Source organism: Endocarpon pusillum (genome assembly GCF_000464535.1).
Source record: "Endocarpon pusillum Z07020 unplaced genomic scaffold C698727, whole genome shotgun sequence".
Taxonomy (NCBI): domain Eukaryota; kingdom Fungi; phylum Ascomycota; class Eurotiomycetes; order Verrucariales; family Verrucariaceae; genus Endocarpon; species Endocarpon pusillum.
Genome location: NW_006913508.1, coordinates 362,293 through 384,565, shown reverse-complemented (window position 1 = coordinate 384,565; position 22,273 = coordinate 362,293). Strand labels below are relative to the sequence as shown.

At 47.9% G+C, this 22,273-nt stretch overlaps 8 protein-coding genes across 8 annotated transcripts; 2 read left to right on the top strand and 6 right to left on the bottom strand.

Annotated features, from left to right (window-relative positions):
- Positions 1-1,290: 1,290 nt before the first annotated feature.
- Positions 1,291-1,911, top strand: EPUS_02325 (uncharacterized protein; the record flags this gene model as incomplete). Its single annotated transcript, XM_007787808.1, has 1 exon — positions 1,291-1,911. One exon carries the CDS (start codon positions 1,291-1,293, stop codon positions 1,909-1,911), a length of 621 nt encoding a protein of 206 aa, XP_007785998.1.
- A 3,159-nt stretch (positions 1,912-5,070) lies between these two features.
- EPUS_02324 (uncharacterized protein) lies at positions 5,071-5,341 on the bottom strand (the record flags this gene model as incomplete). Its single annotated transcript, XM_007787807.1, has 2 exons — positions 5,071-5,158; positions 5,208-5,341. 2 exons carry the CDS (start codon positions 5,339-5,341, stop codon positions 5,071-5,073), a joined length of 222 nt encoding a protein of 73 aa, XP_007785997.1.
- Positions 5,342-6,627: 1,286 nt separating this feature from the next.
- On the bottom strand, positions 6,628-7,649 carry EPUS_02323 (uncharacterized protein; the record flags this gene model as incomplete). The annotated part of the gene is made up of 2 exons (XM_007787806.1): positions 6,628-6,906; positions 6,954-7,649. The coding sequence occupies 2 exons, from the start codon at positions 7,647-7,649 to the stop codon at positions 6,628-6,630; spliced, it is 975 nt and encodes a 324-aa protein (XP_007785996.1).
- A 594-nt stretch (positions 7,650-8,243) lies between these two features.
- EPUS_02322 (uncharacterized protein) lies at positions 8,244-9,425 on the bottom strand (the record flags this gene model as incomplete). The annotated part of the gene is made up of 4 exons (XM_007787805.1): positions 8,244-8,368; positions 8,420-8,559; positions 8,612-9,114; positions 9,273-9,425. 4 exons carry the CDS (start codon positions 9,423-9,425, stop codon positions 8,244-8,246), a joined length of 921 nt encoding a protein of 306 aa, XP_007785995.1.
- A 697-nt stretch (positions 9,426-10,122) lies between these two features.
- EPUS_02321 (Peroxisomal hydratase-dehydrogenase-epimerase) lies at positions 10,123-12,981 on the top strand (the record flags this gene model as incomplete). The annotated part of the gene is made up of 4 exons (XM_007787804.1): positions 10,123-10,278; positions 10,333-11,147; positions 11,197-11,605; positions 11,656-12,981. 4 exons carry the CDS (start codon positions 10,123-10,125, stop codon positions 12,979-12,981), a joined length of 2,706 nt encoding a protein of 901 aa, XP_007785994.1.
- Positions 12,982-14,769: 1,788 nt separating this feature from the next.
- Positions 14,770-15,421, bottom strand: EPUS_02320 (uncharacterized protein; the record flags this gene model as incomplete). The annotated part of the gene is made up of 2 exons (XM_007787803.1): positions 14,770-14,943; positions 15,269-15,421. 2 exons carry the CDS (start codon positions 15,419-15,421, stop codon positions 14,770-14,772), a joined length of 327 nt encoding a protein of 108 aa, XP_007785993.1.
- A 1,060-nt stretch (positions 15,422-16,481) lies between these two features.
- On the bottom strand, positions 16,482-19,280 carry EPUS_02319 (uncharacterized protein; the record flags this gene model as incomplete). The annotated part of the gene is made up of 1 exon (XM_007787802.1): positions 16,482-19,280. One exon carries the CDS (start codon positions 19,278-19,280, stop codon positions 16,482-16,484), a length of 2,799 nt encoding a protein of 932 aa, XP_007785992.1.
- A 622-nt stretch (positions 19,281-19,902) lies between these two features.
- On the bottom strand, positions 19,903-21,573 carry EPUS_02318 (uncharacterized protein; the record flags this gene model as incomplete). The annotated part of the gene is made up of 3 exons (XM_007787801.1): positions 19,903-20,004; positions 20,054-20,893; positions 21,061-21,573. 3 exons carry the CDS (start codon positions 21,571-21,573, stop codon positions 19,903-19,905), a joined length of 1,455 nt encoding a protein of 484 aa, XP_007785991.1.
- Between the last annotated feature and the right edge of the window lie 700 nt (positions 21,574-22,273).

Sequence of the window (22,273 nt, the reverse complement as noted above, 5' to 3'; positions counted from 1 at the left end):
CAGCCCATCTTTGAATATGTTCCTTTCCAAGCGTAGGGACACAATAATGTGGACCTTGTTCAGAGTGCTAGCTATGATGTTTCATCACTGCGTCCCAATGGTTGAAGCCCTCGTTCGTCAAACCAGTGTCTCACTCGCTGGCACCCGCTCGTCGAACTCGCGCTATGTGGTATGTGGTATGCTCTGAAAGATTGAGCCACCTACTATTTCATATTCCTCTCTACAAGAAGGTTTATCCACTACCTGTTAGTCGTTCCATGTAATTCTTATGCCTCAGAAAAGTCTAGAGATGCTTCTGGAGTCCTCCAGTCCGCCTTTCTCTTCTCGGAAGCACAAGCACAAGACGAAGACGTGAGGCTTGGATGTCTCTTGGCTTTGCTTTTCGACGCTTACTCACAATATCAATGGTTCTTCTATATCTCGGAGCCCACCTCGTGGGCAATCCATAGCAAGCCTGATCAAGCTTTAGTAATCAATCTGTGGTCTCAGGAGTGTTGAGGTTCGTGATGTAACAACCATACTACGTGCTCTCGAAGGTCGTATGTGCTATATTGATTGGCTTCTCCCAATTCCATGACTCCGTAACACCTCCAAATCAGGTAGGGTCAATGTTTTGAGTAATCTGCTACGACAGAACGCATCTCATAGTGGAGATAGTATTCAAAGGTAACCGGCTATAAAACAACGGCTCGCATGGAAAGGTATCACTACATGTGTTGGTAGCCTTTGTATATCGATATGGATATCTGAATCAAAATGCTCCGGCCTCTATCGCTGGTGAACCCGCTTTTCAGCCTTTTTGTTGAGGAATGCTGGGAGCGTTTGCACTCCCATGACATGCATGGAAAGGTGTTGGAAGATCATTGATGGCTGTGCCGTGATATATTCTTAGCAAGAGCAAATAAACTCAGCTCCTCCGCAATGGTAACTTAAGGGGAGTTGAGACCATCACTCCTGTGGACAATGGATGGTCTTGACTGGTAAAAGCAATCTCTTTCCTCCTTTGGTCCAGCACGAAAATTGATGCTATTAGATAATTCATTTTCCATTGAGTGCGTGTCTGGTTGGGAGGCTCTAAGGAGAAGCTCACAAAGTTGACAGTAATAATGAAAGTGTCGTAGTGGGTAGTCTGAGCATGGTCCGTCTCTTCGTCTTTGGCCATGATTCGGCAAGCTTTCCAGCACCTTGACCCTGCTTAATCTGATGTCCACCAGCGATCTGCTCAACCTTCTGCCAATGTCTTGCAGCTAAATTCACATACTTAACCTTCCACATCTTACTCGGCTTACGATGAGGGTCTCGCTGCTCGCTGCTGCTGCATTAATGCTTCAGGATGTTCGTGCCGAAACTACCATCCTTCCTCAGCTCCAGTCCGTGGACATCTTCTATCAGCCTATGAGATCTCTCCCAGATGACAAAAGTTCTCTTCTCGCTTCTGTAAAGTACAACGTATCGAACCTCGAAAGCACCGTATTATCCTATTCACCCCCAGCTACTAGTGACACCACAACGGAGCGCGGGACATCGCACCCTCTCTTCCGTATCTCTACAAACACACCTGATGGCTCAACAACCGTTACCAGCCTCTCTACATTCAGTCCTACATACACGCAAACACTTACCCTCCATCTCAGAGACGACGACTTAGTCCTCGCTGCATCTATTTCAGCCGAGCCTCTCGTTCCATCTCGACCTACCCCACAGGACCCAAAAACGACTCTGAAAGTTGTGGTTGTCCGGCCACAGCCTGGTCCTACGCCGAAACTCAACGTACGAAAGCCTGTGGTGGTTGGCGCTGACGGGAAGGAAGTACCGCAGGAACCGGAGGCGGAGAAAACGTTCTTCCAGAAGTATTGGTGGGCGTTTGCACTTGTGGCTGTACTTGCTCTCGCTGGAGGTGGGGACAAGTAAGCACAGAGTGAACATAAGATATCTAAAAACTCCTCTTCGTGACAAAAGAGCAGAGTTTAGGCGTCACGGAAGGACATGACCGATTCTCCATATCAAAGAGCAAGCTTTGACGGCCGAGGAGGTCCGCCGGGTCATATAAGCAGGGCCTCTACCAAACTGCAAATGGACCTTGCCAGTAGCGGCGACATTGGGTGGTCATTCTGAAAAGGGGTCCGCTTCGGCAAGGCTCAGAAAGCCCCACCTACCTAAGGCGTGTCTTTATCTGGAACAGTTCTGGAAAGTGGCATCTCAACTGTCGATTCTTCAGCGGCCCTAAAGGTAAACGCTTTCTCCATCCACAGAGAAGACGTAGACATCTGGCCGAGATATGAAAAAGGAGGTGTAGGCTACATAGCTATCTCAGGCCGCATCCTTCCAAAGACAGCTGATTTCTCTTTGAATCGGTGGCGCCTGGTATCAGGATATCAAAATAGTGCTAAGGTTGGAACGAATAGATGAAACAACATGCGATTCACCTTTCGAGGTGACTCCTAGATAGAGTATCCAACATTTAAAGTGAAAAACCAAGCCTATACGAGAATGATATCAATTTTCTTCAACGACGCAAGTCGATTATCAACCCTCTAATTGCCTGTCTCCAGCCTGAAAGAGATAGCCTCCATCCACTGACGCTCCCTCCGGATCTCACAGCAGGCATGCATCGCATGCACACCCAGTAATCTTGCGATCCCTGGTCAGACGTGCTAGACGCGAACTGAAACATCGTATACGACTAGGAATGGATGAGTAACTCCAAATGATCTATATACCGCACTTGTGAATAAAGTCGTCTACAAACCGGGAATTTTCATTGAAACCTTGATATGGCCTCAGGAAACAAGACCACTACCTGGTATACCGGTCAAAGAGTAAGCGCTAAGAAGACGATCTTTTGCCCCTCCCCCTCCCTCCCCCCTTTCCTGCCTTTGCCTCCTACGCACATATTCGTAACCATCGTGTCGGTCTTTGGTAGAGGGTGGACGGCGCGAAAGAAGGATACCAGGGTAGCGCGTAGAGGGAAGGGATCAAAATCAGGGGTAGGAAAGGAGTAGAGAGATATTGAAGAGGTAAGGCAGAGCGAGGGGCAAGGAAGTATGAGAGCTAGGGATCCTCGGAGTGCTGATAACTGGTTGAAGGACCGGCCCCTTAGCGAGTCACTTTGAGTTTTCATCTAGATGATCGTGTGATTGAGAGTAGGTATGGATGGACCACTCTTGCGGAAAGCCAGGGCGATTGGGCTTTGAAGAATCCTCGGGTCTTTTTCCAGCAGGATCAATGTCCGCTGGTGGAAAAGGCGAATGGGATGCTGGTTCAGACACCCATGTTCATCCGAGTCTTTCGATTTCAACGTGAAATCCTCTAACGCCGATGACTCTGCTAGAATCGCGTGAGCAAGGAAGGGAATCAAAGAGGAAGACCATTACCGACCTAATGAGTGGTTAAGCCAGAGCGATAGAGTGTGGAGAAATGAGGATCGAAAGGCTCAAAACAGTCATGGCTTCAAGAAGGATGAGAAACTAGACATGGGTAGGGCCATGGCGAGCGAGAATCAAGATCTTGAAGTCCAAAGTGAACTTACTAAGCCGCATACGGTCACATGGAACGAGCCAAGCTAAACCCTATGGACATGCAGTGGTAGAGTCGATGCAAGTGGAGAACGGAGGAGACAGAAGGAGGCATGTACTCAGGAAGATGAGAACTTGAGCAAATATCAGCAACAGGTTGCTCGGCTGCGATGTCCGTGAACCGACTAAAGACAAACGTTAGAAGATAAGCGAGCATGAGAACTATTAGCTCGAGAACCATGTGTGCTGAGGAATGATTGAGGCTTCCATGCTCGTTTCGTGAACCTAGATGAGCATGCCAACAGCCAGCATTATGGCGGAAGGGGTGGTAAGGAATTGAAGCGCGGTGAAGACATGCTGGATAGTTAACATGGGTGAGCACGCCTTCGCCCTCCATATGAACACCATTGCCGAGCCATGACCAGGAGGGCAGAGCTGCGTCCAAGCTCGAAACTGACGCGGTTGGAGTCCTGTGCCTGTTTCCAGGTTTGCGGGACGACCCCACTACTCGCTGCTGGGTAGGCCATTGGCCAGGCAAACTGATCAATTTTGGCCTAATCGAATGCACAAGGATGAACTGGATGCAGAACCGTTGCTCCCGTTTTCATGCAAGGGACTTTGCTCTGGGAATTGGATCGAGCTAAACAAGTCTTGCACCTGGGAAGCGCGGGTGACAATTGTGATGAAGGTCGCGAGGCACATGAAACGAAAAAAACCCGCGACACATATCATAGAAAGATTTTGCTTGTTGGCCATGTAAGAAGCGGTGTAAAAGGTTATAGAGGCGGTGTAAATGGTTATAGAAGCGGTGTAAATGGTTATAGAACACAGTTGCTTTGTTCATCCTTCAACGCATCTCCGCGCAGCACCTCTCATTGCTGATAAGCATAAATCTATCTCCCTTTAGCACGAGTTGGGAATATGTCCTGCTCAGGCCCTTTTGCCGTTGATCGCTTTGAGCTCCACCTCGCTGTTGACAAGGTTAGCCATCCGCTCTTACCAACAGCATTTAATAGATCGTCGTGGGCAAAACACCTATGCAAGTTATAGACTTACAATATCAATTTTGCATGGGGAGGAATAAGCCCAGGAAAGCCTCTGCAGAGGAAGTGAGGTCAGCTTATGCAAATTCTCCGATCTCGGTACAGAGCATTTTGCAGGAGGCCGTCTTCGATCAAGCGTGATATCGGGTTACACAAAAATGCAGCCAAGCCAAGCTGCCATACTTAAATAGAGCGTTGGGGCCAAGAGGTACACAACTCCCCGCTTACCTAGCACCATAGGCCATGTCGCTGAAAAAATTAACGTTAGCCTTCAGTAATTCTGACCCGAACCAATCGAAAATACTTCGGGAACGCTGTTGTTTGAGCTTCCAGGCATCGACCGTCGAGAAAAGGAAAAGGATAAAAACATGGCAGCCATAATAGAGCAAGACTGAGACTCAAAGGTGATAAGAAGAGGCTCACCCAGGAATGGTCAACACCGCTTTCTCGCCTAAGGTCATGTCGAGAACTCCTTCATCCCACCCTATATTGCTAAGCAATTTCCGCCACGATCAGGGAAGATGGAAATACGTGCCCTGAATGACCTTCTTAACGCCGATCTTGGTATTGAACTCTCCACGCTCTTGGGAGGAATCAAAGCTAAGGAAGTTGTCAATTTCGAATGCAGCAAACGGCGCCTTGCCCGTACAGTTTGCCTCGGTTCTCTGGCTGGTTCTTTTCATATAACCAGCCTGTATAATCCATAGTCACTACGTCACCGGCCTTGGGTTTGTCTATGCCATTTCCCGGGCTGATGACTTCTTTCTGTAGTGTTTCGGACATATTGGGAAGGGGTTGTCAAGCAAAATTGAAGGATCAGATTTTAGAAAAACTTTGGTGTCAGGTGAAATGGACTGAGAGAATTTTGATACAGTGTGCTCGAGAGACCCTGGAAGCGGACTCGACCTCTATTTGTAGCAAGAGCACTCCATACCTGTCCAGATACCTCCACCCACCATGCTCCAAATACCATGGAAAGCAGATGACCCAGGACGCCACACTCCTGACCCTGGAACAGGGGAGAAATTGACATTGGATGGATGGGTCATCCCAACTTAGACGAACTCACTCAACGGTTTGAACGAAGAGCAGTACCGAGCAAGAGAGTTTGACAAGGCAGCGATAGCATTCGATACCATTGGCGTTGTCCGTCGTTTCATCCTACTATAAGGTGTGGGAGGACCTCCAAGCTTGCCCGGTCGATATTCGCTCCATCCCAAAACAAACTCCCTACTACGGGAGGGGCAGGAAACATTGTTAGTTCAGCGCTAGTATCTTTACTCGAAAACGTCCTTGATACAATACAGCTGAGCTCATACTAGATTAAGGGTAACTTTATAATTCATGTGAATGAATGTGCTTAAATCAAGCTTTGAAATATCAAATCATGGCACTTTGATAAAGTAACAATAACTAGCCGCTACTAGCACCAGCCTAACAATACTTATGGCTTTCTCCGTAGTAGATCGAAGCCAGTCTAAACAAGCGTGGTGGGAGAAAACGTGCAAAAGACCTAATTCTCCGAGTGCTCAGCCACAGCCACTGATCCAAGTCCAGCAGAGTCTGAAGGGAGTCCGTATTCTGACCCCGCTGGCCAGATAGAGCTTCTGATGGAGCCAAAACATGCTCAGCTGGGCAACCTTTAAAGTGTGGCAGTAAGTTAAGCTCCCGCTTGGTTATCCTGCTCCAAACTACAACGCCTAGCGTTTCAACATTTCTACCCCCAGGAAGGAAAACACGGTCAACACGACAATGAGATTCTGCGTAGTATGGTACACCGCTCAACTAAGTTCGTAAATACAAGAGGCAATTGGTTGGAAATTGCATGTGTTTCTCTACTCGGGGATAGACGGCCCGGCGAGCTTTTGAAGCAAGCAGTATCTGGCGTCCTTGCACGTCTTTCTTCTGGATCACGTAGGCCACTCCTTTGGGGAAGACTTAAAGGGACGGCGCTGGAATCCCCCGGTGCGAATCATCTGCTTAGGATGACAATTGTGGCTGTTGTTGCTAGAAGTACTCCGTATTTGTAGGATGGATTGCCATCTTAGTGTTGTGGTGGATAATGAACGTCAGTTGTTGTCCAAGCCCGAGGGACTGCAGGGCATGTTTCGACTATGCCAGAAAGGAAGCGTTTTTAGCTCACCGATGGTGAGGGACCGAAGTTTCGTGGAAGGGAATCGTGAATCAATAGGCTCAGCCAAGTTCTCACACAAGGACTCCAGGAAGTGAACGCGACTGATATGGTTGCGTTTCAGATAAGGAATGCACTCGTGGTAGTTCAATGCTACCTGCTCTACCCCATGGCTATCATCAGACAGGCAGAATTTGCCTCCCATGATCTCGAATGTCTGCTTCACGATCAGCAATAGATGTTGCCCTGGACAGATATAGTTACCTTTGCAATTTCATCTTTGGGATACGGCTCAGTCATTCCCTTTCGCAAGCTGGCGAAATTGATTTCAAGCAGACCACCATACGAGGCAATGAACTGCAGGTTCCTGACGATTCGGCCCCAGACCCCTTGCCATTCTCGGAAGCTCCTCTCAGGATCCCCGCTTTTGAGTCGAATGAGATCGAAATGGCCGACAACAGGTGGCTTAATGGCTTGCAGCATTGCAAACTGAGCATCGAAATAATCCCCAAAGAGTTGATGGTCAGAGCCACCGGCAACTTCCTTGGCAGCATCATAACCAGCTTGGTCAAAATCAATCGGTTTGGTGTGTACATGATGGACTGAGCCAACGAAGAAGTCCACATCATTGTTTTGCAAAGAGATGTTGATCAGGTCTAGAGAACCTGGCCGTATCCACTCACTCTCAAACCCTATCACGATTTGAATCTTCAATTTGAACTTTTCTCGGAGGCGATTGGCTTCTTGAAAATATGTCTTGTGGCTTACCTGTGACTTCTCGTAGACCAGACCCATTTCCCTCTCCTCAGGGTAACGATCTTCGTCATGTCGAGGCATGTGTTCAGTGAGAGCGAAGACTTCCATCCGCTGAGCAACCGCAGCTTCCACCATTTCCTCGAGTGTGTTCCTAGCGTGCCCAGGGCAAAATTGGCCGGAGTGACTGTGATGTGAGAAAGGCATGGTTGTATGGCGGAAACCCCCTTGTACCAGCTTGTCAGTTAGTCACGATAACGACCAGAAGCCTTGCAGTGTGTTGGTGTGAGCCTCTGACATAGATGGCGACTCGCATGGTCTGGTGATCAGCCCAAAGTCTGCAGGCTATGTCCCGTCCCTCGTTTTCAAAATATGCCATGCTGTCAGTGGTTGAAGATTTTCCAGTTCAGTGCCAAGCCCCAAACCTAGCACATTTAGCGCTACAGTCCTCCGTAGTAGTGGGAGTGATATAAACGCCAATTAGTAACAGCTAACTAGTCCCTATTACGAGGTCTCACCAACTTGAACTCCCAAGACATTCAAAAGACTTGGCGGACAAGTAGGATGACCATTGGTTGCTTGGGATTGATATCTTTCGTCAGGCCTCGGTAAAAGAGAAGAATATAGCTCAGAGCTTGCAATATCACCACCACGGATCGCTCCCTTTTTACATAATCTAGATATCAAGTCGATGATGTTCTTAGTGATCGGTTCAATTGCTGTGCTGGAGTCTGCAAAAGCTCAATGCAAGATAGATGCCTCGCGTCTTGAGATGATATTCTAGCATGGTTTTAATCAACATCATATTTTGATAACTTCCATGACTTTACGGTCTTCGCCAACTACGAGTCTTAGTTGCCGCCCTGTCTCACCTTCGAAAATACCAGCACGAAGAGTATCAGTGAACAGCTCGTAAGCTGGATAATCTACTTTGAGTCATCATCCAGGTTCTGGACAACTGTAAGCATTACACTCACATCCATCGACGAAATTCTTGACTTCCTCATCTGTCATACCAGATCCTCTCAAGGCTCGGAGACGAGCTTCCTGTTCTAGTCGCCATTTATAGACGTATTGCAGATCGAACGCGTCGATATGGACTAAGGCGTCCAGATTGCTTTTTGCCAATCAGAGATCACGGCTTCTGGGGATTGTCATAGGATGCTTACTTGGTGATCTGCTCGTATGCCCTCAATGCGGTGTTGATGCTGGCAACATTCCCTAGCGTATTAAATCCAAGCCTTCCAATATATTCACCTGCTTCACGACTCATCATAGCATGTTCCCATTTCTGCTTGAGGTCGCACTCACTCAGCGAACGGAAACCTACACACCAACCCTCAAATATCACGATTTTCACCGTGTTCTGTCCTTCAAAATTGACCTTCAGCCACTGATCCTCAGACAGACGGTCTCCCTGGCCGCCGAATGCAGCTTTGTTGTACTGCGGAATTTTTGTTGGAGCATTTTGACGTAGAGAAGAAAAGACGGAACTTGCCAGAGGGATGTCATGAGTTAATGGCTGACCGCGATGTTGAAGTAGAGGGTTGTCAGGATGTGTTTTTGCTAAGTCTACTTGGTCCGCATGGGTGAGGTATAAATCATCGAGGGAGAAGACCACAGTGGGCAGATTGTGGGGAGGACGTTCAAGAGTCTGTTGAATAATGGACACCTGGCCCAAAGCAGTCAGGGGTAATGCGAACAGTGGTTTCCAGAAGCACGTGCAAAACTCGAAGAACAGGCTATGGATGAGTAGATCAAAATATTGTAGGACAGGAGGCAAAGAGCTGTTCGAGGAACCATGAAAACCAAACCACATTCGGTCCTTACCAGCACAGTCTTACCAGCTCCTTGAACTCCATTAACGCCGAGAAAGAAAGGTGGTGCGTTCTCAATGTTGGCATTGCGTAGACGATGGAGTTGAAGACGCTCAATTATAAATGGGATGCAGAATTGTGACTTATCATCCACTATTTCGGCCATCCTCGTGCCCAATTTCCGCCACTATCCAGCGGAGAGAAGTCCTGTACTGATCACTGCATTAGCCCCGGACCGAATTTTTGCGATGGAGGTCTCAGGACTTGTTGCTGCTTTGCAGTTGAAACACAGTAATACTTGAGATGCGGAAAGGGACGTTCTAGAGTTGATAATCTAAACCGAGTTCGGTAACTACTGCGGGGTTTTGACGAGAGACGAGATTCATCTAAAGAACTACAACTCGTTCCGATGAACTATAGAAAATCCAGCGTCATGATATAACTATTCATAATACACACAAATGATTAGAAGGGTTTTTCAAAGATTTTCGGTCAACTTATTATGACTTCAAGATAGAGAGGCCAAGACTCTAAACCCAGATAGGAAGAAACGCACTTTCCGTAAATAATGTCACTTTGGAATTTCTCTCAAGCAAGCACTGGCATGTGACTTGAATCGGTGCCAAGAACTTACCCCAGATTTGCCGAGGCTCAGTACAGCCGAGTCCTGGAGTCCGAGCATTGCATTCGGGAGGGCAGCGGTATACTCGTCCACCCGTTTTCGTGACAGGTGCTTCCCTTCTCATTCACCGCTCTGTAAACTCTTCTAGAATTGCAACTTCACTTTCTTGTATTTATTAGCCACATCCTGAAAGCTTCGTCAAAGATCGCAAATCGAAGGAACTTCATGTGGGAAGGCGACAATGGCAGAATTACGCTTTGACCATCAGACTGTCGTGGTGACAGGAGCTGGAGGAGGTCTTGGAAAGGCATATGCGCTCTTCTTTGCTTCAAGAGGAGCCAATGTCGTGGTCAACGATCTTGGGGGTTCTTTCAAGGGGGAGGGCAACTCGACCAAGGTCTGGCACCCAATTTGTTTCAATGCCACTTCCATACTGACAAGGCACTTCTAGGCCGCTGATGTTGTTGTCAATGAAATCAAGGCTTCCGGAGGGAGGGCCGTTTCTAACTATGACAGCGTCGAGAATGGAGAGCGGATTATCGACACAGCCATACAAGCCTTCGGTCGTATCGATATCCTGCTCAACAATGCAGGCATCCTGCGAGACGTCAGCTTCAAGAATATGAAGGATGATGACTGGGACCTCATTATAAAAGTCCACGTCAAGGGAGCTTATAAATGCGCTCGTGCAGCGTGGCCACATTTTAGGAAACAAAAGTATGGACGCATAATCAATACTGCCTCAGCGGCAGGGCTGTTCGGTAGCTTTGGTCAATGCAATTACTCTGCTGCAAAGCTATCTCAGGTTGGCTTCACAGAGACGCTGGCCAAGGAAGGCTACAAATACAATATTATGGTCAATGTCATTGCTCCTATTGCAGCGAGTCGCATGACGGCTACAGTCATGCCGCCGGAATTGCTCGAGAATTTGAAGCCTGACTGGGTCGTACCCCTCGTCGCAGTGTTGGTTCACCATTCCAACAAGCAAGAGACAGGATCTATCTTCGAAGTCGGTGGTGGTCACATAGCGAAGCTGAGGTGGGAACGCGCCAAAGGAGCTCTTCTTAAAACGGATGACACTTTGACGCCGGGTGCAATTCTGAAGAAGTGGGACCAGGTCAACGACTTCTCACAACCTGAATATCCAACTGGGCCAGCCGATTTCATGACACTCCTTGAGGAAGCTATGAAGATGGGCAGCAATGACAAAGGAGAGAATATTAATTTGAAAGGCAAGGTGGCGTTAATCACAGGCGCAGGTGGAGGGTATGTTGTGGATTTCTTCCGACTGTCTGCACACTACTAACGTATGTAGACTCGGTCGGTCTTATGCGCTTCTTTTCGCCAAACTTGGTGCTTCAGTCGTTGTCAATGATCTTGTCAATCCTGACACCACTGTGCAGGAGATAGAAAAGCTTGGCGGCAAAGCAGTGGGCAACAAAGCATCAGCCGAAGATGGCGATGTTGTCGTAAAAGCTGCCATTGACGCATTTGGTAGGATTGACATTCTTATCAATAATGCTGGTATTCTACGCGACAAAGCTTTCCACAACATGGACGATAAGCTATGGGACGAGGTTATTGCCGTGCATCTACGTGGGACATACAAGACCACGAAAGCCGCATATCCATACATGCTGAAGCAAAAATATGGGAGAATCGTGAATACCACCAGCACAAGTGGCATTTACGGTAATTTTGGACAGGCCAACTATGCTGCTGCTGTATGGGCTTCCTTTCGACACATCTTAAACTCAGCTGACGTGTACCCTAGAAACTGGGCATTCTCGGCTTCTCCCGTGCCCTTGCCCGCGAAGGAGCCAAAAACAATATCTTTGTTAATACTATCGCCCCCAATGCTGGCACGAACATGACCCGCAGCATCATGCCGGAAGAAATGGTGCAAGCCTTCAAACCCGAATACGTTGCTCCTCTTGTGGCGCTTCTTTGCTCCGATAAAGTTCCTGATCCTGCAACGGGTGGTCTCTTTGAGGTTGGAAGCGGCTGGTTTGGGCGTACCAGGTGGCAGCGTTCTGGAGGGCACGGCTTCCCCATCGACGTCAAACTGACGCCCGAGCACGTTCTGGGCGTTTGGAAGGATATCATCAATTTCGGAGATGGACGTGCAGATCATCCAGAAGACGGCCAAGATGGCCTCAAATCCATTATGGCCAACTTGGAGAATAAGAGTGGTGGCAGCAGCTCATCCGGGCAAAACTCCGAAATTTTGTCGAACATTGAATCAGCCAAAAAAATGAAGGCAGAAGGCACGTCCTTTATCTATGATGACAAGGATGTCATTCTTTACAATCTTAGCCTAGGTGCCAAACGAGATGAGCTACCATTGGTTTACGAAGGGTCGTCAGACTTCCAGGTACTTCCCACCTTCGCTGTTGTCCCTCCTTTCAACGCCTCGGCACCTTGGAATACCGACGATATAGTCCCGAACTATAACCCGATGATGCTGCTCCATGGTGAGCAGTACCTGGAGATCCGCAAATTCCCCATCCCAACCGCCGCCGAAACCTTGTCCTACCCACGTTTGATCGAGGTCATCGATAAGGGCACCGCAGCAGTCGTGGTGTCTGGTACGACCACCAAAGATGCCAAAACAGGAGAAGACCTTTTCTACAACGAGATGACTGCCTTCATTCGCGGGTCTGGCGGCTTCGGTGGGGCCAGCAAGGGCTCAAAAAGAGGCGCAGCAACAACAACGTACAAACCACCTAACCGTGCCCCAGACGCTGTCGTGGAGGAGAGGACAACCGAAAACCAAGCCGCTCTTTACAGGCTTAATGGTGATAGGAATCCTCTGCACATCGATCCCGACTTCAGTAAGGTAGGCGGATTCAAAGTTCCTATTCTGCACGGGCTATGCTTTTTTGGATTCAGTGGGAAACACGTTTTGCAGAGTTTTGGCCCCTTCAAGAACATCAAGGTTAGGTTTGCTGGCACAGTACTGCCCGGCCAGACTCTACAGACTGAAATGTGGAAGGAAGGAAGCAGGGTCATCTTTCAGACCAGGGTCAAGGAGACTGGCAAGCTGTGTGTTGCCGGTGCAGGCGCAGAACTGGTAGATGACGGCAAGGCGAAGCTGTGAATTTGGAGCTGGACGAGTGTCGAGAGAAGCCGTATTCCATAGCGTGGTAGGATCAGTTTTAAGTCTATATCTACATCATCAGCTTGATTAGAAGCTGTTAATAGCAGCGTGAAGACGTGGTTGCTTACCAGCATACGTAAATGCTTGTCGCAACAGATCACCGTGGGTGCACAACTGATTTCTAAACAAGGTTACAACAAAGATGACCTTCCTCATAGACAGTACAGATCCTCGCCAGACACTCATCTTGACTTCCAAGCCCATGCGCATCGCCAAGCCACTGCTTCTGTCAGGGCTCTTACGTGGAGAACTGAAGGGCTCTTAACGGTCTGCTGTAACTAGACCTGAAGTTAGCTCTCCCTCAAACCTGGGCAAAAATCTGGACGCCTTAAAATCTTCATTGGCCATCTTAGTCATACCTAAAGAGGAGCATAACCCGACATAGGCTGAATGCCGGCCTATATAGTTTGCCTCAGGCGGGGGGAATTTGTCACTTTTTCGTATACAACAATACTTTCGATCGTGAAGTCTGAACGGGGTGCTCAACCTCATGCACCATCTAGCTTAGTGCCCCAGAGATGTACTGCTTCGGTTGATCGCCGAAGGGAAGAAGTTCGGAAAAGGAAAGGACAGCTGACAAGAGAAGCTCTATGCCGAAGGGGCGATACTGAACGATAAGGCGTCTAGGGATTTTAGCTAGCTAGAAAGCATTGATACGCTAGCTCATAAGATTGTTCCCAGATGCAACGCGTTGTCATAACCTAGGGAGAGGATTGGACTGGTAGACGTGACTTGCTCGAACTTGAGGGTCGGACTTGTAAAGGAAACTTGTAAAGGAAAGAAGAAAGGAGAGAGACTGAAGGGGAGTAGAAGGAGGAGTATGACTAAGGGCACGATAAATGCCATGATTATGATCGAGGAATGTGGAATATCGGCACTGTGACATGAAGGTAGGAGCTACTTGAGAAGAGGGTTGGCCAGTGAGGACACGTTTCGAGGATGAGATATCACGCAAGATGGAGAGTCGGTACACAATGATGATGGAAAGTATTCAATGCTCTTCCAATCCCACTCGTCTCACCCCGTAAAGCTGTGACGCCTTTTAGCCTGGTGTTCTCCTTCAGTGCTAGCAGTCAATAGTGGTGCCGAGGTAGGTGCAACTCTCCGTAGTGAGCCCTCCAGGATGGAAGATCTATAAGGTCAACCATCCGTATTCAGCAACTTCTACTCCGCTTCTCTTGTTGCCGTCTTGCATCCAGCGGAGCTCGGCCTGTAAATGATAGATCGGGGGGTTAGTGGTTGGATATTAGAGCAGAGGTGTGAAAGGGAAACGGGTGCGGAAGGTGAGGAGAAGGTAGAGTTAGTGGAAGTATGTGATCTGATGATTGAGGAATGGTGAAGTGCAGGATGGTCCTGTTGTTGAATTGGATTTAGGTGCGGATCTTAAGATTTCATGGGGTAGAGAATAAGGGCAAGGAGACATTGGAATGGGGAAGGATCAGCGTTCTTGGCTTTTGATTTGAAAAATCGGAGCAGGGGAAAGGGGCAGCAGAGAAGGATCCGCAGAGGTAACCGAGAATTGGGGATTAAAGTTTGGCGAGAAAAGAATACACAGGTGCAGGGAGGGACACGGCCCACTCTCTGATGGTAGGCACTGAAGGGAAGCAGCTAGGTATTGAAGTAGGGGAGCACTCGTGGGGAAAAAATAAGGACCGATGGCCAGGGGACTGAATGATCACGTGAGGCTAAGCAAAGGCTAGAGACTGAAGGAGTATAGGAAGGGGGAGGTTAGGTGGGTGGATAATCAGGTCGTGGGGTACGGGTACTGGGTAATGTAGAGTGAACATCGACGAGCGGATTCGAAGAGAGGTCTAGAAGAGATGGTGGGATATTGACAGCTAAGCTTTGACTTACGGATGTTGGCTTTCGGGGAGCTTTAATATAGATTCGTTCATTGAAGAGCTGCAAATCAAGTAGGTGATTAGCCAACGTATTCATGTTGTGGAGTAAGACTACGAACGTCAGAATATGGTCCTCTCTTCTAATCTTCCTCGTGCGCCAAAGACGGAAGAATAGAGAGCAGTCTTTCTCACCAAGAAACGTGAACATAAAAGCAGTGAGTACCAAATCGTCAGAAATAACCAGATAAATATTTGCTCCAGCGGTTTGGCCAATGGTCAAAAGGAGATGGCAGCAATACAACGCAAGATGAATAACCAGTCGAACATTTCTTATGCTCTCAAGTATGGCAATGGCACCCCCAAAGGAACCAACTAAGCACACTTACAACGTATTTGCCATTGCCATCGCCAAAAGCCTTCAAGAGCCAATGCTCGATCTTCTCCGGCGCCATGTAACCTCGGTGCTCATAGCTGTATGTGATTCCGTCGTTGGGCCATTTGAGGTTGCGGATGTTGTTGGGCCAGATGTGGATGTCCATAGTTGATAGAATAGTTTGTGGAGGAGATTTGAGGAAGAGAAAGAATCCTGATTAGAATGAATGACACCAGGAAAGGTTCTCGGTTCAATAGTTGTGTAGATCAGAAGATGCAAGGAGACAAGAAATCAATGGATAAGGAAGAGAATGACGCGGTCACCATGAGACGGCCAGACGTTCATCAGGTGGCCATGCAGACTTATGCGGGTGAGGCTGTGCTATTATCGGCTTCTAGCAGTTCGCATGGCATTATCCGCAAAGGTTGCATGTTGCGACGAGGCTGCGAACTGGATCTCCATCACTGTTGGACAGAATTGGGCTGGCTGAGCTCTGTACTCCGTACCATTTGTGGAATGTGGTGGCTCGGAAGAGTAGTTGCGGGTAAAGCCGCCTTTCGCCTCTTGCAGGCACCCTTAGCGCTTCGTGTAGCCTAACGAGTCCAAGGAAGTCAACCCACATGCCCGGATCTACAGTACTATCGCCAAAACAAGAGTCAACCGTTGAATTTAAACGAAGAATCGCACTTTTCAACCCACTGTATTTCTATATCCTATAATCTTATAATACCTATCTGAATGGACGCTTACTTTTGCGTAGTGTCCGTGTTATCGAACACTTGTGCTATTCAGAGCCTCCAATTCTGCCAGACATTAGAAAGAGACAAAAAAGCTCCGTCACATTGTAGTATTCGTTCTTAGGCGCTTGAGCAGACAGTTTATGTGCTCTGTAGGTAATAGAGTTGTAAAAGAATTGAGTAAGAATTCGAGCAGCTGTTCCCCACCAGAAACCCATGGCGCTCGAATGGTATTCACACAATACATTCTGTGAAAGAAATTTTCGGTGGATATGTACTCCAGACATCATACAACGTATCCTGGTCTGTACAACTGGTCTGTACAACAGGTCTAAAACAGCACATGCAAGATTCCAACGTAAGGGGTATCGTGTAGCTTCTCAGTTCCCATTCCTCTTAACAAACTCCAGGCTGAAATAAGATGCTGATCATGAAAACCAACATTTTCCAACACTATGCAAAATGACAATAACACAATGCATTCAAGCTTTAAATGCTTTGAGAATCACCTGTACGCCTTCTACTCAAAAAGGGTAACGTCATAAAATCCTCTCGTCCGACAGGATCTGAATGAGATCCCACAGGAGGAAATGGTTCTTGGAAATCATTATGTGCAGCATCGTAGATGCGCTGCTCAGTAGCGTGAGGATCGTCATGGTGAGAAACTGATATAATGGAAGGACTTCGTGAGTGGCTCTGTCTCGGTGGTAGGTTCTGAGTGTCCACTGGAGATAGTTGAAGCAGGTCTGAGTTTGTTGTACTAAATCCACGTTCGAGCGATGTCTTCCCCTTCCTAGACCTGTGATTTGATGAACTCAGACTCCGTGGGCTACTTTGGGGAAAACCATGCTCTTCATTCTCACGAGCGTGGAAGGATCCGAAGGAGCGTTGGTCAATACTTGGTCGTCTTGATCCTCCATCGTGGACCGTTGTCGGTGACGAGGCTACCTGCCGGTACCAATCCATGCCCTGTTGGTAAATGTCTGGTTGTTTCCGAACGTCATATTCAGCTTGCATGTATGCCGCATCAAGCACATTGTAGACCTCTGCCGCCGTCACACGTTCACGGGGTGGTATGGTAAGCATTTTCCCAATGTTTCGCACGACGTGTCTGAAGATTACTTGTTTTTCACCGTGTGTTCGAAGCTGCTCTAGACGTTTTACCACAGTTGATTTGAGGACGATGTTGTTCCGGTCATTCCGATGCCAGAAAGCGGATGAATGACCAACCACATCACGAGACCCAGAGCTCTGGACCCGCTCTAAAGCAAAGGTGTCAACGAGCTCATGGCCACGAAGGTCAAAAGTCCAGACCAGAACTTCTAGGAATACGCAGCCAAGTGACCAGATATCGTATGGGCGTGACGTTTCTCCCACAAGGTCGTAATCAGGCGCACAGTAGGCAGGATCGCCAGCAGATAAGGCTTCTGTCCGGTAACTGATCTCGCCCGACTTGGACAGGATGATATTGATCTTGGCAGCACCGAAATCACTAATCTTGAAGATGAAATCAGTGATCTTTCTTTCACCGTCTCCAACCTTGTCTTTCGCGAAGACGAGAATGTTCTTCGGCTTGATATCATGGTGATATCCCGATCTTCTGCGTTGTGCTCGCAGACCAGGCGGTGACAGACTTTGGGGCTCTGGAACAAGTCGAGATGGTCCTAGGTTGTGAATATGGCGAACCCCGTCAGCTAGACCACGGAGTTGCCACAACAGCCATTTCACGAACTCGGTATCGAGATCACGAGGAGGATACATCCTCAGGAACTCGTGCAGATTCATTTCGGCGCAAGGAAACAGCACATAAAATATGCCTTTCTGTGTCCACGACGCGAGATGCGGTGTAATATGATCGTGCGGAAATTCTGCTAGCGCACTTAGTACCTTCTCTTCCTTCCCGAAGTCTTCTTGAGTGTGGGAATATTGAAAGAATCTCTTCAAGGCTAATGGTGCATTTCTGTATGAAGAGAAGTAATGGTGGTCAGAATGAATATAAATCTTGTACACCTCACCAAAGCCGCCTTTCCCCAGAGATGGTCTCTCCGTGTCGTAAGTGATGGGCAAAACAACGTCGTCTGGGAGCGATTTGTGTTTTGGTCCGCCTTCATCATTGACAAAGATGTGCGCGACGAAGGCTGCCTGCCATTTCATGAAGCTTTCAAATTTAACTTCATATTCCGTGCAAGGACAATGCTGCTTCTTACGGGAAAGAGGTAGGTCTCCATCTTTGTAACCTTTCTTCACGAGATGGTACAAGCAGGCTAGCGGCATGTCGATGTGAATACAAATAGCGAGCAACCGAGATGCGTTGAGATTGATGTTTTCGAGGAATTCTGCTCTCTCGTCTGCCGCAAGCGCCAGCTTGTCAAGCGATTGATCCGTGTCAATGAGGGTCTTGATTGTAATTTCAGAGTAGATCTGGTCCAGATCTCGACGTGGTATGTACTTGTCGTCCTCCCAATTTGTCACAAGCTTTCCATGGACCTCCTTTTGCACTGTGGTTGCGTACCTTTCACCCTTGACTAGATTTATAGAGAGAGCTGAATATTCTAAGCGCATCTCCAGGTGAAATTTGTCGTAGATACTTCTGTACAAATGTGCCGCTACCATTTTTGGTATTTCCTCTGCCCACTGTCGCTGGTTTTCCACGATTCTGGAATCCTCCACTTGATGTGTGTTGTCATTGATAAGACGGCATCTTCCTGATTTGCGATACAGTTGCGTGGTTTCAGGGACGTTGTGACTGTCTCTGAGCAGATTGACTGCTGTTTCATCGACGCTGGGGAAGTAGTTTGAACCCACCCAATCCACCTTACACTCATGCGGTTCCCGAGGCTCTTTCCCATCATAGACAGGGATTATATGGCAATCAACTCTCTGAGACACCTGCCCCTGCCCAGTGTTGATTAGATGAGGGTTATCTGTAGAAGCTCGAGAGATCGGGATTGTCGCTGTATGTTGTAGAGTGTCTGTGAAGGAGTTCCCATGGGGACGAGAATTGTTGGATGCATTGCCTTTATTTCCGCGATCCGGTAGAGAGCTTTGTGTAGGTGGCAGGGGACCAGAAGGGTCTGAATCGAGGTCTTTGGATAGACTACTAGGGCTTGGGTTGGGCTGGTTATTCGCTGGCACGTTTGGGGAACTGGTGGGAATTGGGCGTGAATCTTCTCTTCGTTGGGATCGCTCTTGCTCAGAGCCGACCGAATCAGGTTGTGACTGCGATGCAGATCTTTTAAAGAGCTCTTTGATGGTGACGAAGCCACACCAGAGCTTTCCTCTCGGCATAGCTATTGGTAGACATAAAGGGAAGGTCCTGTTGAAGGTAGAGGGGAAAGTCAATTCTCTCTAAGTTAGTGAGATGATAGCTTTATAAAGACGTGTAATGATGAAGATGCGGAGACAATTGGGTTAGCTTTGGGGCAAGTCTGCCTCGAGCCTGATTGAGAGACATTTGATGACTGTCCCGTGAGGCTGAGGCTATGAGCAGGTGCAAAGTACATTTCTCAAAAAGACGCCGCATGGTTCAGGCGCCCACACCTTCCCACAACAGGAACTATTGAGCTTGGCTTGCAGAACGTGGCTGATCAGGAACTGATCGCTTTTGGGTGGCTGAAATGATTTAGTTGGTGAGGGGATGTGTGCTTTGCATGAATCTCATTGGTGAGCAGGAGACCATGAACTCCCATCAATGGAGTGGCACATAAGAAGACAAAAAGGCTTGCGGTTGACATGTCGCCTGTGCGAGAGTCGTGATGCTGTCATTTACAGCCGCTGGAAAAGTCCGCCCTGCGGTTCCAAAGGGTCTCCATGCCATTTGCTGTTATGTGAGCGATTCTGGGTTTAAGTCATGTAGATTCGTTATTCTCATAGGATAGATTGCGAAGCTTTAGGAGCTTTGCGACGTGTTCTATTTTTCAAGCCCATATTCTGGACAAATTGGCCGAAGATCATACTTTCTCTCCAGGTTGTATTGTGCTAGGCCTTGTACCAGCAGAACGGCCTCTTCGACCTATCCACCATAAGGGATACCTGTTGTAAACTTTAATGCGAGTCCAAACCCACCAAGTGTAGAGGGTGAGTAGCGTGAGCGGAACAGAAGCTGCAACGAATATCCACCAGTCACCAGAGACAACCACATGATTCGACATCCCGGGGGATGTTTGTAAGTTGACGAAAGACGTGGAAAAAAAGTTGGAAACCACAGTTGCAGGCAAGTATATCAAGGTCAATATAGTCAAGACTTTGATAGCTGCGGCGTCTTGAGTTCCCTTCTCCGTTAACGCATGCATTCTCTCGCTAAGCTTTCGCATTTCTTCATTTTCCCTTCCTGAATCTTTGGCCAGGCTTTGTAGGGCGAAGCCATTGTTTAGCTCAAGAAAGCTTGACACTAAGCTTGTGATGCCTTGCAAACGCGCTCTCAATGCGTCGACTCGCAAGACAAGCGTGTCAAGCTCTTTCAGCTGTTCCATAAGATCTGAGACAATAAAGCCCCCCGCTGGTTCTTTGACCTCAGACACCCCTTCTCGCAGCAATCTATGGCAATCAAGATGTGCTCTGACATTTTCTATAGTCGACTTGATGGCGATTGCCGCATTTTGTAGCTTGCCGTCCAAAATCATAAGTGCTTGACGTTCACCGCAATCTGCCATATTTATAGGACCTTGATCGTCGGGAGAAGCTCCTAATGATTGGGCAGCGTGCTGGTCTGTCTCTGCGGCCAAGTCTATCAGGTAGTGTCTCCAATTCGCCATGGCTGTGTCCAAGAGTAGGAGGTGTATTTCGAATGGGTTGAACTCCAGACCCTCATGTCTGCAGCTTGCATAGCCGTCTATGCGCTGCTGTGCGAGTCGCGATGGAGTAACAAAAATCCAGGGGAATTCTCCGAAGCAGAACGAAAGCTGCAATAAACAGCAGTTTGCCGAAAAGACCACCGGGAGGTGGGTTGATAAGCGTTGCCCCTTCCGTTGAGCTCTACGAAGCGAAGACCGTACATGCATTCAAGATTTGAACGATTTTGTTGGAATGAACGTATTGTGGTCACTGTCCACCGTAGCCTAGGTGGTACCATCTCCACTTCGCGCTCTCTCTCGCCCATGTACAAGACGTAGTCTCTAAATTGAGGAGAGACATTTTTCTCGAGGAGTAGAGTTTCGAACAGCTCATATGTTATTGTCAATGGGGAGTACGAATGACGTTGACGGATGAAAAAGGCCTGAAAGCCTTTTGCGGCAGCCACATACTGCTTTAGATCTTCTTTAGTTCGGAGCGAAAGGATTGTATCACCTGGCCCTTTCGGCGGCTGTAATATGCCTTGGGACTTGAGAGAATCGACCTTCTTATCCTGAATCTCGATACTGTCGTCGATGATTGATCGTGAGTGACTCACCCGATCGTCTTGCATGTACTCATTCGAATTCGTGATTTCACTCAAGGCCGGATCCAGAGAGTAGACGTCTATACCCTGATCAGGCGTATTAGGCGACAAAAACAGAGATCCTGCTTGCTCCTCAAATACTCTGGCGGATACAGGGTTCTGATCGCGATGGAGGACTCGACGAAGGTACTGAGACCTTGACATCTTCCAGTCCACAGAGTTTTAACGTTCTTGATGATGATGAGTGGTGAGACTAGATTTATCCATCGGTGAAAAGGAAAATGTGAGAGTCGGATAAGAAAAAGTAGCGTGCTACGGCTGACCATGATTGGGTTATCCCACGGTAAAAATCACTGACCGCCCTCAACAAAGAGCTATGCAAGTCTACTCTCACAGCATGCACTGGCATTTCTCTTATATATTATAGCTGTACAAGTTCTACGAAGGCTAGGTTTTGAACTGATATTGATATGATAAGAGATATCCATAAGAATACATCTTATCAATAGGCAGAGTCAAGTTTACAGTAACTAAGTTAGTTAACATATAAGGATATCTTGAGTGGGTGCCTTAAAGAGGATGCTTCAGAAGGGTGTTTTAGAAGAGTGTCGTAGAAGGGTATCCTAGATAGATGTTTCGGAAAAATACTCTAAAAGGACTCTCTAAAGAATGTCTAGAAGGATATCTTAAAAGAGTGTCCTAAAGTAATATCTTCAGCGTCCTCGGAAGAATTTTCAGGGCGGTAGATCATACGCTCCCCGCACGGTAAGGCGCGTGCGGCAAGAGACTGGTGTTACTACGGGGGGCGCCTGAAGTACGTAGTAATGTTAGCTCAGCGCTAGTATCTTTACTTGTTAACCCTCTCTGTACAGAGCAGCTATGCCTAAATAGAGTTAGATGTAAT